The sequence below is a fragment of the Scyliorhinus canicula genome, chromosome 11, assembly GCF_902713615.1.
Source record: "Scyliorhinus canicula chromosome 11, sScyCan1.1, whole genome shotgun sequence".
Lineage (NCBI taxonomy): Eukaryota > Metazoa > Chordata > Chondrichthyes > Carcharhiniformes > Scyliorhinidae > Scyliorhinus > Scyliorhinus canicula.
Genome location: NC_052156.1, coordinates 165,139,424 through 165,154,658, shown reverse-complemented (window position 1 = coordinate 165,154,658; position 15,235 = coordinate 165,139,424). Strand labels below are relative to the sequence as shown.

The 15,235-nt window shown below is 56.9% G+C and overlaps 1 protein-coding gene across 8 annotated transcripts in view; it reads left to right on the top strand.

Annotated features, from left to right (window-relative positions):
* frmd4a (FERM domain containing 4A) overlaps positions 1–15,235 on the top strand; it is a 734,343-nt gene that overhangs the window by 470,127 nt on the left and 248,981 nt on the right. For all 8 annotated transcript variants that reach the window (XM_038811950.1, XM_038811947.1, XM_038811948.1 and 5 more), the window contains one exon: positions 7,756–7,850. In XM_038811950.1, coding sequence (XP_038667878.1) covers positions 7,756–7,850 — 95 coding nt within the window. The remainder of the gene's footprint in view (positions 1–7,755; positions 7,851–15,235) is intronic.

The following is a 15,235-nucleotide window of genomic DNA, read 5'->3' as shown; positions in this document are numbered from 1 at the left end:
GGAGCGCCGCACTGAGGGAGCGCCGCACTGAGGGAGCGCCGCACTGAGGGAGCGCCGCACTGAGGGAGCGCCGGAGTGCCCCACTGAGGGAGCGCCGCACTGAGGGAGCGCCGCACTGAGGGAGCGCCCCACTGAGGGAGTGCAGCACTGAGGGAGCGCAGCACTGAGGGAGCGCAGCACTGAGGGAGCGCCGCACTGAGGGAGTGCCCCACTGAGGGAGCGCCCCACTGAGGGAGCGCCGCACTGAGGGAGTGCCGCACTGAGGGAGTGCCCCACTGAGGGAGCGCCCCACTGAGGGAGCGCCCCACTGAGGGAGCGCCGCACTGAGGGAGTGCCGCACTGAGGGAGTGCCCCACTGAGGGAGCGCAGCACTGAGGGAGTGCAGAACTGAGGGAGTGCCCCACTGAGGGAGCGCCCCACTGAGGGAGCGCCGCACTGAGGGAGTGCCCCACTGAGGGAGCGCAGCACTGAGGGAGCGCCGCACTGAGGGAGCGCCCCACTGAGGGAGCGCCGCACTGAGGGAGCGCGGCACTGAGGGAGTGCCCCACTGAGGGAGCGCCCCACTGAGGGAGCACAGCACTGAGGGAGCGCCGCACTGAGGGAGCGCCGCACTGAGGGAGCGCCGCACTGAGGGAGCACAGCACTGAGGGAGCGCCGCACTGAGGGAGTGCAGCACTGAGGGAGCGCAGCACTGAGGGAGCGCCGCACTGAGGGAGCGCCCCACTGAGGGAGTGCCGCACTGAGGGAGCGCCGCACTGAGGGAGCGCAGCACTGAGGGAGCGCCGCACTGAGGGAGCGCCGCACTGAGGGAGTGCAGCACTGAGGGAGCGCAGCACTGAGGGAGCTCCGCACTGAGGGAGCTCAGCACTGAGGGAGCGCCGCACTGAGGGAGTGCAGCACTGAGGGAGCGCAGCACTGAGGGAGCTCAGCACTGAGGGAGCTCAGCACTGAGGGAGCTCCGCACTGAGGGAGCTCAGCACTGAGGGAGCGCCGCACTGAGGGAGTGCAGCACTGAGGGAGCGCCGCACTGAGGGAGCTCAGTACTGAGGGAGCGCCGCATTGAGGGAGCTCAGCACTGAGGGAGCGCAGCACTGAGGGAGCTCAGCACTGAGGGAGCGCAGCACTGAGGGAGCGCAGCACTGAGGGAGCGCCGTACTGAGGGAGCGCCGCACTGAGGGAGCGCCGCACTGAGGGAGCTCAGCACTGAGGGAGCGCCGCACTGAGGGAGCGCCCCACTGAGGGAGCGCCGCACTGAGGGAGCTCAGCACTGAGGGAGTGCCGCACTGAGGGAGCGCCGCACTGAGGGAGCGCCGTGCTGAGGGAGCGCTGCACTGAGGGAGCGCCGCGCTGAGGGAGCGCCGCACTGTGGGAGTGCCGCACTGTGGGAGCTCAGCACTGAGGGAGTGCCGCACTGAGGGAGCGCCGCACTGAGGGAGCGCCGCACTGAGGGAGCGCCGCACTGAGGGAGTGCAGCACTGAGGGAGCGCAGCACTGAGGGAGCGCCCCACTGAGGGAGCGCAGCACTGAGGGAGCGCCGCACTGAGGGAGCGCAGCACTGAGGGAGCTCCGCACTGAGGGAGTGCAGCACTGAGGGAGCGCCGCACTGAGGGAGCACAGCACTGAGGGAGCGCAGCACTGAGGGAGCGCCGCACTGAGGGAGCGCCGCACTGTGGGAGTGCCGCACTGAGGGAGCGCCGCACTGAGGGAGCGCCGCACTGAGGGAGCGCCGCACTTAGGGAGCGCCCCACTGAGGGAGCGCCGCACTGAGGGAGCGCCCCACTGAGGGAGCGCCGCGCTGAGGGAGCGCAGCACTGAGGGAGCTCAGCACTGAGGGAGCGCCGCACTGAGGGAGTGCCGCACTGAGGGAGCGCCGCGCTGAGGGAGCGCAGCACTGAGGGAGCGCAGCACTGAGGGAGCGCAGCACTGAGGGAGCGCCGCACTGAGGGAGCGCCGCACTGAGGGAGCGCCGCACTGAGGGAGCGCCGCACTGAGGGAGCGCGGCACTGAGGGAACGCCGCATTGAGGGAGCTCAGCACTGAGGGAGCGCAGCACTGAGGGAGCGCCCCACTGAGGGAGCGCAGCACTGAGGGAGTGCCGCACTGAGGGAGTGCCGCACTGAGGGAGTGCAGCACTGAGGGAGCGCGGCACTGAGGGAGCGCCGCACTGAGGGAGTGCCGCACTGAGGGAGCGCGGCACTGAGGGAACGCCGCATTGAGGGAGCTCAGCACTGAGGGAGCGCAGCACTGAGGGAACGCCGCACTGAGGGAGCGCCGCACTGAGGGAGCGCCGCACTGAGGGAGCGCAGCACTGAGGGAGTGCAGCACTGAGGGAGTGCAGCACTGAGGGAGCGCAGCTCTGAGGGAGCGCCGCACTGAGGGAGCGCAGCACTGAGGGAGTGCAGCACTGAGGGAGTGCAGCACTGAGGGAACGCAGCACTGAGGGAGCGCCCCACTGAGGGAGCGCCGCACTGAGGGAGCGCAGCACTGAGGGAGCGCAGCACTGAGGGAGTGCCGCACTGAGGGAGTGCCGCACTGAGGGAGCGCCCCACTGAGGGAGCGCAGCACTGAGGGAGCGCAGCACTGAGGGAGCGCCCCACTGAGGGAGCGCCCCACTGAGGGAGTGCCGCACTGAGGGAGCTCAGCACTGAGGGAGCGCAGCACTGAGGGAGCGCCCCACTGAGGGAGCGCAGCACTGAGGGAGCGCCCCACTGAGGGAGCGCCCCACTGAGGGAGCGCAGCACTGAGGGAGCTCAGCACTGAGGGAGCGCCGCACTGAGGGAGCGCCGCACTGAGGGAGCGCCGCTCTGAGGGAGCGTCGCACTGAGGGAGCGCCGCGCTGAGGGAGCGCAGCACTGAGGGAGCGCAGCACTGAGGGAGCGCCGCACTGAGGGAGCGCCGCACTGAGGGAGCTCAGCACTGAGGGAGCGCCGCACTGAGGGAGCTCAGCACTGAGGGAGCGCCACACTGAGGGAGCGCCACACTGAGGGAGCGCCGCACTGAGGGAGCGCAGCACTGAGGGAGCGCCGCACTGAGGGAATGCAGCACTGAGGGAGCGCCGCACTGAGGGAGCGCGGCACTGAGGGAGCGCGGCACTGAGGGAGCGCAGCACTGAGGGAGCGCCGCACTGAGGGAGCGCAGCACTGAGGGAGCGCCGCACTGAGGGAGCGCAGCACCGAGGGAGCGCCGCACCGAGGGAGCGCAGCACTGAGGGAGCGCAGCACTGAGGGAGCGCCGCACTGAGGGAGCGCAGCACCGAGGGAGCGCCGCACCGAGGGAGCGCAGCACTGAGGGAGCGCAGCACTGAGGGAGCGCCGCACTGAGGGAGCGCAGCATTGAGGGAGCGCCGCACTGAGGGAGCGCCCCACTGAGGGAGCGCAGCACTGAGGGAGCGCCGCACTCAGGGAGCGCAGCATTGAGGGAGCGCCGCACTGAGGGAGCGCCGCACTGAGGGAGCGCCGCACGGAGGGAGCGCAGCACTGAGGGAGCGCAGCACTGAGGGAGCGCAGCACTGAGGGAGCGCCGCACTGAGGGAGCGCCGCACTGAGGGAGCGCCGCACTGAGGGAGCGCCGCGCTGAGGGAGCGCCGCGCTGAGGGAGCGCCGCACTGAGGGAGCGCAGCACTGAGGGAGCGCAGCACTGAGGGAGCGCCGCACTGAGGGAGCGCCGCACTGAGGGAGCGCCGCACTGAGGGAGCTCAGCACCGAGGGAGCGCCGCACTGAGGGAGCGCAGCACTGAGGGAGCGCCCCACTGAGGGAGCGCCGCACTGAGGGAGCGCAGCACTGAGGGAGCGCCGCACTGAGGGAGCGCAGCACTGAGGGAGCGCAGCACTGAGGGAGCGCCCCACTGAGGGAGCGCCGCACTGAGGGAGCTCAGCACCGAGGGAGCGCCGCACTGAGGGAGCGCCCCACTGAGGGAGCGCCGCACTGAGGGAGCGCAGCACTGAGGGAGTGCCGCACTGAGGGAGCGCAGCACTGAGGGAGCTCAGCACTGAGGGTGCACAGCACTGAGGGAGCGCAGCACTGAGGGAGCGCCGCACTGAGGGAGCTCAGCACTGAGGGAGCTCAGCACTGAGGGAGCTCAGCACTGAGGGTGCACAGCACTGAGGGAGCGCAGCACTGAGGGAGCTCAGCACTGAGGGAGCTCAGCACTGAGGGAGCGCCGCACTGAGGGAGCGCCCCACTGAGGGAGTGCCGCACTGAGGGAGTGCCGCACTGAGGGAGTGCCGCACTGAGGGAGCGCCCCACTGAGGGAGTGCCGCACTGAGGGAGCGCAGCACTGAGGGAGCGCCGCACTGAGGGAGTGCCGCACTGAGGGAGTGCCGCACTGAGGGAGTGCCGCACTGAGGGAGTGCCCCACTGAGGGAGCGCAGCACTGAGGGAGCTCAGCACTGAGGGAGTGCCGCACTGAGGGAGTGCCGCACTGAGGGAGCGCCGCACTGAGGGAGCGCCGCACTGAGGGAGCGCAGCACTGAGGGAGCGCCCACTGAGGGAGCGCCGCACTGAGGGAGCGCCGCACTGAGGGAGCGCCCCACTGAGGGAGTGCCGCACTGAGGGAACGCAGCACTGAGGGAGCGCCGCACTGAGGGAGTGCCGCACTGAGGGAGCGCAGCACTGAGGGAGCGCCGCACTGAGGGAGCGCAGCACTGAGGGAGCGCAGGACTGAGGGAGCGCCGCACTGAGGGAGCGCCGCACTGAGGGAGCGCCCACTGAGGGAGCGCCGCACTGAGGGAGCGCCGCACTGAGGGAGCGCCGCACTGAGGGAGCGCAGCACTGAGGGAGCGCAGCACTGAGGGAGCGCAGGACTGAGGGAGCGCCGCACTGAGGGAGTGCCGCACTGAGGGAGCGCCCCACTGAGGGAGCGCCGCACTGAGGGAGTGCCCCACTGAGGGAGTGCCCCACTGAGGGAGCGCGGCACTGAGGGAGCGCGGCACTGAGGGAGCGCAGCACTGAGGGAGCGCCCCACTGAGGGAGCGCCCCACTGAGGGAGCGCCGCACTGAGGGAGCGCAGCACTGAGGGAGCGCCGCACTGAGGGAGCGCAGGACTGAGGGAGCACGCACTGTTGGAGGCTCGCCTTCTACATGTGATGTTAAACACGTCAGCCGCCTCAGGTGAACATAAAAGATCACGGGCGGAATTGTCCCATCTGGAGACAAACAGCCGACGCCGGAGTGAAACCCGGAGTGTTTCACTCCGGCGTCGGAGGCTGCTCCTCGCCCCCTATTCTCTCTCCTCGCCCCTCGGCATGGGGTGCGGAGAATCGCGCCCCACATGTTAGGATTTGGAGTTAGAGGCCGCCCTGGTGTCCTGGCCGATGTAGCTCTCCGCTGATATCCCCAGAGCAGATAATCGGGTTATTATCACAATACTGTCTGTGGGAGCTCGTAGTGAGGAAATTGGCTGACGACCATGATAGCAGTTCAAAAGTACTTCATTGCTACACATGCAACCTCCTTGTTTTCTTTGACAAAGCACCGCACTTCACATATATCTATGTTGGTAGTTGAACCCGTCTTCAGGCTCCTTGGCATACACTGCCAGCTGGGCTGGCGAATGGCTGCTGTTGCTTCACACAGTCATCATCACCGTCTGTCAGAGCAGCTCCCCTCTGATTCAGCATTGCCCCCTCCCAAGAGAGGCTGCACTGTGGGGTTTGTGGTCGGAGCAGGGTTAGGGTAGAATCTGCTGTCACTCCCGTTCAGCAGCAGTGGGGGTTTACGCTCTCTATGACATGGAATCCTTTCGCGAGTGAAGGCGTGTTGACAGAGTCGCTCTCCTTATCAGGATACACTGGGTGGTGGATTCAATCGAAACAAACCCCACATTGTTTTTGTAAATGGAGAGGTCGGTGCTACCTGCCCTCGAGACGCAACCAATTTAAGGGCAGGCTGGCAGACTTTGCACAAACGTTGATTGGAAATGAGGTTGAAGTTGGGGGGCTCTTCATAAGCTTAACTTCACCAGACTAGTGGAACAGATGGAGGAGGAATTTAAAAGGTGGGACATGGTGCCGCTATCGCTGGCGGGCAGAGTGCAATCCGTCAAAATGACGGTTCTCCCGAGGTTCTTGTTGCTCTTCCAGTGCTTGCCCATCTTTATCCCTAGGGCCTTTTTTAAAAGGGTGACCAGCAGCATCATGGGATTTGTTTGGGCGCATGGCACCCCGAGGGTGAAGAGGGTCTTCTTGGAGCGGAGTAGGGATGGGGGGGGGCTGGCGTTGCCCAACCTCTCGGGGTATTACTGGGCGGCCAACGTGTCGATGGTGCGTAAGTGGGTGATGGAGGGGGAGGGGGCAGCATGGAAACGGATGGAGAGAGCGTCCTGTGGGGATACAAGCCTGGGGGCCCTGGTAACGGCGCCGTGGCCGCTCCCTCCCACGAGGTATACCACGAGTCCGGTGGTGGCGGCTACCCTCAAGATTTGGGGGCAGTGGAGGCGACATAGGGGAGAAGTGGGGGGCTCGATGGAGGCTCCGTTAAGGGGGAACCATAGGTTCGTCCCGGGGAACATGGATGGGGGATTTCGGGGATGGTATAGAGCGGGCATCAGACAGCTGAGGGACCTGTTTATTGATGGGAGGTTTGCGAGCCTGGGGGATTTGGAAGAGAAATTTGGGCTCCCGCCGGGAAACATGTTTAGATATCTGCAGGTAAAGGCATTTGCTAGACGGCAGGTGGAGGGATTCCCTGCGCTCCCCGCGAAGGGGGTGAGTGACAGGGTGCTCTCGGGGGTCTGGGTCGGGGAGGGGAAGATATCCGATATCTACAAGCTTATGCAGGAGAAGGAAGAGGCGTCAGTAGAGGAGCTGAAAACGAAGTGGGAGGGGGAACTGGGGGAACAGATCGAAGACGGGACATGGGCTGATGCCCTGGAGAGGGTAAATTCTTCCTCCTCGTGTGCGCGGCTTAGCCTCATCCAATTCAAGGTGCTGCATAGGGCCCACATGACTGGGACGAGGATGAATAGGTTCTTTGGGGGTGAAGATAGGTGTGCCAGGTGCTCGGGGAGTCCAGCGAACCATGCCCATATGTTCTGGGCATGCCCGGCATTGGAGGAGTTCTGGAAGGGGGTGGCGAGGACGGTGTCAAGGGTGGTGGGATCCAGGGTCAAGCCAGGATGGGGACTCGCGATTTTTGGGGTTGGGGTAGAGCCGGGAGTGCAGGAGGCGAAAGAGGCCGGTGTGCTGGCCTTTGCGTCCCTAGTAGCCCGGCGAAGGATTTTGCTACAGTGGAAGGATGCGAGGCCCCCAAGCGTGGAGACCTGGATCAATGACATGGCGGGCTTTATTAAGCTTGAGAAGGTTAAATTCGCCCTGAGAGGATCGGTGCAAGGGTTCTTTAAACGGTGGCAACCTTTCCTCGACTTTCTGGCTCAACGATAGGGTACGGGGACAGTAGCAGCAGCAACCCGGGGGGGGGGGGGGGGGGGGGGGCGTTGATTATGTTAGCTTATTTTATTTAAATTTGATTTATCTAATTTTAATTTATGGTTAAGTTCTCTTGTTTGGGGGGGGGGGAATGTGATACATGTGATGTTACGGTATGGGGGGAATTGTGGGTGTTATGGGGCTGTTAGTTGCATATTACTGCTTTTTGCTATACTTTTTGTTATATTTTCTGCAAAAAATTCCAATAAAAAAAAAGACAAAAAAAAAAAAAGGAAATGCGGTTGAATGTGCCCCTGGGTGGGGGGGGGGGGGGGTCAGAATGATTGTATTGCCGTCAGACACCGGAATGACTGTCTCTTTTCCCATTCCAGCCTAAACTCTTGGCAAAGGAACTTCTCGACCTGGTGGCATCTCACTTCAACTTGAAGGAAAAGGAATATTTTGGGATAGCGTTTACCGATGAAACGTAAGTTCTGCATTTTATCTACACTGGGTCTTCAGTAATTGTTCCTTTCTCTGGTGTGCAAATAACAGGCAATCAGATAGCTGAGAGGGTCAATAATGAGGAGACAGGATAGAGATCAATCCTGGGGGGAGGGTGGGCTGACTGGCTCTTCCAAAATAATCGATTTATTCCGTGATGAAGTAGCACTTAAGGTGTGATCAGTATCACTGTAATGTGTGTGTGATCGTTGGAATAACACTGATGTAAATTATACCCCTTTCACTTCCTGGTTCCCAGGGGAAACCCATAATTCTGGCCTCGAGATGACATTGTCCAAATATTAGCATGCGGACCACGAACACAATTGTGTCAAATTTCTTTCTCTCTCCTGTTCAAACTAGCCCCTTTCAAGCATGCCGCCATTAAAAGGCCCAAGAAAGAAATTTAATTTGTTGCAATCTTTTCCTTGTATTTAGAGAGCTCGATTGTGATCGCTGTAACGAGGTGACTTCTGGACCTAAAATTGGCAACTGTTTTGGCGTTTGTGTCATTATGTAGAGAATAACGGGTGTGTACTGAGGAGCGTATAACAATTATAGAACAGCACAGCACAGAAGGTGGCCATTTGGCCCATCAAGCCTGCTCCGGCCCTTTTGCAAAGCAATCCAGTTTGTTCCACTTCTCCGCTCTTTCCCCACATCCCTGTAATCCTTTCTCCTTCAAATGATCATCCAATTCCATGTTTACCTATTATTAAATCTATATTATTTGCCCGATCAGACTGCGCTCTAAATCCAAACCCCTCCTTGATTGGAAACGTTTTCTCCCTATCTTACCTCTGCTTCCTTTAACAATCACCTAAAAGTCAGGTACAAATTGAACCCAGTAATTCAGCTGACATCAAAGCACTTCAGTGCTTGAAGAGTTTGTCTCTTCCGGGGATCTCTTGTCTTTAACCCGCTACTCTCTGCGCATAGAAACCTTAATAGATGCAAGAGGAGGCCATTCGGCATTTCCAGCCTGCTCTGCCATTCATTTTTTTTGTTCTCTATAAATTTAGAGTACCCAATTCATTTTTTCCAATGAAGGGGCAATTTAGTCTGGCCAATCCACCTACCCTGCACCTCTTTGGGTTGTGAGGGTGAGACCCACGCAAACACGGGGAGAAAGCGCAAACTCCACATGGACAGTGACCCAGAGTCTGGATCGAACCTGGGACCGTGGCCCCGTGAGGCAGCAGCGCTAACCCACCATGCTGCCCTGTGCTCTGCCATTCATTATGATCATAGCTGATCATCCAACTAAATAACCTGTTTCCACTTTCCCCCCATATCCTCTGATCGCCTTCGCTCCAAGAGCTCTATATAACCCTTCTTGAAAACAGTGTTTTGGCTTTAACTGCTTTCTGTGGTAGCGAATTCTACAGGTTCATCACTCTCTGGGTGAAGACATTTCTCTTCATCTCAGTATCCCCTAAATCTCAGACTGTGACCCCCTAGTTCTGGACATCCCGACCATCAGGAGCATCTACCCTGACTAGTCCTTTAGAATTTTAAAGTTTTCAATGAGATCTCCCTTCAGTCTTCTGAACTTCAACAAATATAATCCTAACTGACTCAATCTCTCCTCATACGTCAGTTCCACCATCCCAGGAATCAGCCTGGTAAACCTTCTCTGCTCTCCCTCTAGAGCAGGAACATCCTTCCTCAGATAAGGAGACCAAAACTGCTCACAATACTCCAGGTGTGGCCTCACCAAGGCCCTGTATAATTGCAGCAACACATCCCTGCTCCTGTACTCCAATCCTCTCGCTATGAAGGCCAACATACCATTTGTCTTCTTTACTGCCTGCTGTACCTTCAGTGACTGGTGTACGAGGTCACCCAGGTCTCATTACACATTCCCCTTTCTCAATCTACAGCCATTTAGACAATAATCTGCCTGCCTGTCTCTGCTGTTGGAGTGAATAACCTCCCATTGATCCAGATCATACTGCATTTACCCACTCACTCACCTTGTCCAAATCACATTGAAGCATCTCTGCACCTTCGCCACAGCTCACCCTCCCACCCAACTTTGTGTCAACTGCAGATTTGGAGATATTGGGCATGATTTAAAGGGTCCCGGACACCCCCAATGCCCCAACGATTAGGGGATCCTTGAGTCCCCCTCACCATAAGAGCAGGGAAGCTCCAGGCCCGATCCTCGGTGTGGGCAAGATGTCACCTGGGCACCGTGGCACTGACAGCATGGCACTTGGCAGTGCTCCTGTCGGTGGCACTGCCAGGGTGGTCATGCCAAGGTGCCCACATGAATCATCAGAGACAGAATGCCACTCTGCCCAGAGGCCGACTGCCCAGGGGCCTCCGATTGCCTGGAAGACCCCCCCCCCCCCCCCCCAGGTGTCGTTCTGCCTGGTCCACGTTTGTGGAGACCACTGCTAAATGACACCCAGAGCCGGGGTCTCGAAGGGGAGGGTATTCGATCCTGGGGGCTGGTTAGATCCGCCGTAGACGTACTCAAGTGAGCCCCACTGCTCCAGATCGTGTCGCCTCACAAAATCCCGTTAGTTCTTGCGAGTTTTACCAAGCCAGGTAAAACCGCGAGAATCCTCCTTTGAGATATACCAGCCTCACCGTGTCCCGAGAGTAAATGTTCAATTATCACATACAGAATAGTCTGGCAAATTTATACAACTTTTATAAAAATATCCCCCAATACAGTCCCGCCAAACCCAGATTAACCCAGAACCTTCCCCACTCCAGCTCACCCCCAGCCTTGCTGACAACAACCAGCTTCTTAAAGAAGGCAATGAACAGCATCCACCTCGACTAGAACCCCTCCTCCAATCCCTTAATGTCGTACTTAATTTTTTCCAAATGCAGGAATTCTGACAAATCCCCCAGCCATGCCATTGCCTTCGGTGGCGCCGGTACCCTCCGTCCGAGCAAGACTGCGTCTATGGTCGGCACAGGCTTGGAGGGCCGAAGGGCCTGTTTCTGTGCTGTACTGTTCTTTGTTCTTTGCCTCCGGGCTATTAGAGAGGCGAAGGCTGAGACATCAGCCTTCCTCTCCTCCTGCAGCCGCGGCAAGTCCGACACACTCACTTCCAAAATCTCGAACATTGATTCAAAGAAGGAAACCCAGAATTTAACCAGCTTAGGGCAAGACCAAAGTATACGTGAGTGGCTCCCCTTGAACAACACTTACATCTATCCCCTACCCCGAGAAAGAACTCACTCGTGGGGGCCCTGGCCACGTGCACCCTTTGCACCATTTGAAACTGTACTGAACCTAACCTCACACACGAGGAGATGTAGTTAACCAGATGCAGAGCCTCACACCACACACCCACCCATCCAGAACCAAACCTGACCCTTCCTCCCATTTCCCCTTTACTTTCCCAGTGAAGCCACTTCTATTGCCAGAACCTGCCCATATATGACTGATATCCTTCCTTCCCCATCACGTCAAGAGGCAACACCTTACCCATAAGTGAAGATGCCGATAACCCAAGTAACAAAGAGAGCTCCTCACAAACAAAGTTTTGAACTTGCAAATACCTAAACTCCTTCCCTCTCGGGAGTTGAAATTTCTCCACTAACGCCACCAGCTCAGAAAACCTCCCCTCCATGAGCAAATCCCGAAACCTCTCAACCCTCCCTCTTCCAGATTTTATACGTCGAGTCCATCCCAGAAGGTACAAACCGAATGGTTCCCACAGATCGGGGCCAGTGCTGCCTGAATTGATTCTGTATTCTCAGAGAGGCTGTTAGCACTGGGCTCAAAGAGAACCCGGCCAAAGAGAATGGAAGAGGAGCTGGAACAAGTTCCCTCAAACTCTAATTTGTACAAGAAGCCTCCTCCATCCACTCCCAGACTCTCGCTCCCTAAACCACCCCAACACTTCCTCAACGTTTGGCACTCAGTGATAATACAACAAACCAGGTAGTGGCAACTCCCCAACAGCCTATCCCACTGCAAGCCCTTCGAACCCGGGAAGGTGAGGGGGGGGGGGGGTCTTAGCCGCCCAAACAAAGGCCAAAATGAACTTGTTCACCCTACTAAAAAAGATTTAGGAAGAAAGACTGGGAGACATCGAAATGTAACCAAGAACCTCGGAAGAATGTTCATCTTAACCCACTGCACACTTCCTGCCAAAGACAATGGGAGGGCTCTTCAAGCCCGCCTTCACCCTCTCTACCGAGTTCAACTAATGCAACAAGGCCCAATCATGAGCCACCCTCATCTCCAGGCACCTAAAACTAGACCTGGCCAGCCAAAACAGCATCCTCTCCCATCCCCGGCGGGTTCACTAGGTAACCGCTCTCTTGCCCACATTCAATCTCTATCCTGATAATGAACCAAACTTCTTAAGCACCTCCATTATTCTCCCCAGGTTAGAGAGAGATTCCGTGATATATAATAACAAATCGTCCACTTACAGGGACACCCTATGCTCCCTATCCCCTCTCTAGACCCTTCCATACGGCCACTAACCCAAGTGCGACGGCCAACAAATCAATCTACCAAGCAAACGTACCACAGCAGGTTAAAGTCCAACAGGTTTGTTTGGAATCACTAGCTTTAGGAGCGTAGCTCCTTCATCAGGTGAGCTGCGCTCCGAAAGCTAGTGATTCCAAACAGACCTGTTGGACTTTAACCTGGTGTAAGACTTCTTACTGTGCTCACCCCAGTCCAATGCCGACAACTACACATCATGGTTACCAAGCAAAACAGTAACGGGGAAAGTGGACATCCCTGCCGTGTTCCCCTCTCTAACCAAAAATACACATGGATGAGAAAAATAATGAAAACCCATTTTGAAAAATGTGTACCAGCTCTGTTTTCTTTCACGGAGAAGTTAATAACCAGGGAGCTAAGATTTAAAGTAAGCTGTATAAGGGTGAGAGGAGGGCGAGGGGTGATTCTTTTCACCCAGACGGTAGTGAAGGTCTGGATCACTGGGCAGAATTTTCTGGTAGTTCCCGCCGACAGCGACCCCCTCTGCTGCGCGTTTGCCAGCGGCAGGGGGCGCGTGCAACGGGCAACCCCCTTGACATCAGCGGGACCAGAAGATCCCGCGCCAGCCAATGACGAGATGCCACCGCAAAACGTGTCATGATGCGCGTGGAAAATCCCGCTCACTCTCCGAAAGGAGACAGAACCTCCATCACATTTAAAAAACGCTTGACTGTGCTGCTGAAGTGCCGCAACCAACAAGGCTACAGACCAAGAGCTGGAAGGTGGGGTTAGGCTGGGTAGGTCGCCACAGACACGATGGGCCGAATGGTCTCTCTCTCTCTCTGGTACATCCTGCCTTGTTGCTGTAAGGAGGAGCCGTGGAGGAGCTCGCAGTCTGTGAATGTGTTCAGTGCCATTTGGTGAGAGTGTAGCTGATGGAAATGGTTATTTGATGCAGGGAACCAGGGGTGTTGGAGATGAACTACTTCCCACTCAGGTCAACTGCAGCTACTTAATTTCAATTAAATCTGTTTGGCCGGATTGTGTATCCTGAGCCAATGCCTTATTAAAAATACTTAAGGATGACACTTTGGACAAATGAAACTAATCATTCAAGTGAATCTAATGATTAAATCCAATGCACAGGAACAGTTTCGATAAAGGCAACACTCTGCTTATTTATGCAAAGTGAGGATAGCAAACAGCCACATAAAGCAATTGAAGTTAACCCTTAACAATTAGCCCAGCACGCACACTTGTTATTAAATGATACCGACAATGATTAATCAGGTCAAAAATTGTTCCTTCTGCAGTTTTATGAAGTACTTCCACAGATGTCAAGTGAGGTAGCCCCTTAGTGATTTTCAATTGTTCACAATGCTGTGGGTCCGCATTTGCTGTGTTATGTATGGGTAGCGTCACAGAGACTTGGAACAGGGATTCTGTGTGCATGAATCTTCTCAACGCGAGCTGGTCATATAGAATAGAATATAGAACAGTACAGCACAGAACAGGCCCTTCGGCCCTCAATGTTGTGCCGAGCCATGATCACCCTACTCAAACCCACATATTCACCCTATACCCGTAACCCAACCCCCCCCCCCTTAACCTTACATTTATTAGGACACTACGGGCAATTTAGCATGGCCAATCCACCTAACCCGCACATCTTTGGACTGTGGGAGGAAACCGGAGCACACAGGGGGAGGACGTGCAGACTCCACACAGACAGTGACCCAGCCGGGAATCGAACCTGGGACCCTGGAGCTGTGAAGCATGTATGCTAACCACCATGCTACCCTGCTGCCCCTGGTCCAGGCTGGCGAATGGGGCAGGGGGTTGGCGGGTTAGAGGGTTTCGCGCTGAAAAACAAAATGAAATGAAAATCGCTTATTGTCACGAGTAGGCTTCAAATGAAGTTCCTGTGAAAAGCCCCTAGTCGCCACATTCCGGCGCCTGTTCAGGGAGGCCGGTACGGGAATTGAACCCGCGCTGCTGGCCTTGTTCTGCATTACAAGCCAGCTGTTTAGCCCACAGTGCTAAACCAGCCCCTAGTAATCAAGTATATTAAATTGTCTCTTACAACGGTGATCCCTTATCTTAATAAAGAGGATTTTCCAGGTTGAGATGTTAAGAAAATTATTGAATTACAAACCACGCGCGGGAAGCTTTCGGCAAACAGATTCCTCAGTTCTAATGATCAAAGATGAATATTGACTTAAATAATAGCAAAATCGTGAAAACTGCAAGGAAGTCGCAACGTTCGTAGTCCAATGAGACTCTCCCTCAGTCTCACAGACTCGAAACGTTAACTCTGCCTCACTCGCCACAGATGCCGCCAGACGTGAATGAGTTTTTCCAGCATTTTCTCTTTTTATTTTATATTATGTATTAAGAATATTGACTGGACACTCTCGATCAAAAGATGGTTTGAAAATGAGCCAAGTTTATCTGTAAGGAGTCAGGTGTTCGCAATATCACTCAGTTATCCTGTGAAGAGGGAGCTTTTGCTATCAGATTTATCGAATTGCCTCTCGCAGCGACCAGTACGTTTTGATTTTTATCTGGCTGAAGGAGAGCGTCTTGTGTTGTCCATTCTATCCAGTTCCTTTGTGCTGAAACCAGTGTAACCTGTGGTTTCTGGGATTGCACAGAGGTTTACCGTACTTTCTTTCTCAGCTCAATATGAGGAAAGCTCTCGGGCAGTTTGAAGCTCCTGGGCCTTGCCCGAGAGTGACCACCTTCGGGGCAAGGGATACCAGCCAGGACTATATATGAGGAAAAGGGCGGGCGCCCGAGCTTTTGCTCCCCTGATCGCCCGCCGGAGAATCCTGCTCAGCTGGCGATCGGCAGCACCACAGACTGGCTGGCAGACGTGCCAGAGTTTCTCCACCTGGGGAAGATCAAGTTCACCATCCGAGGGTTGGACGAGTGGGAGCTAT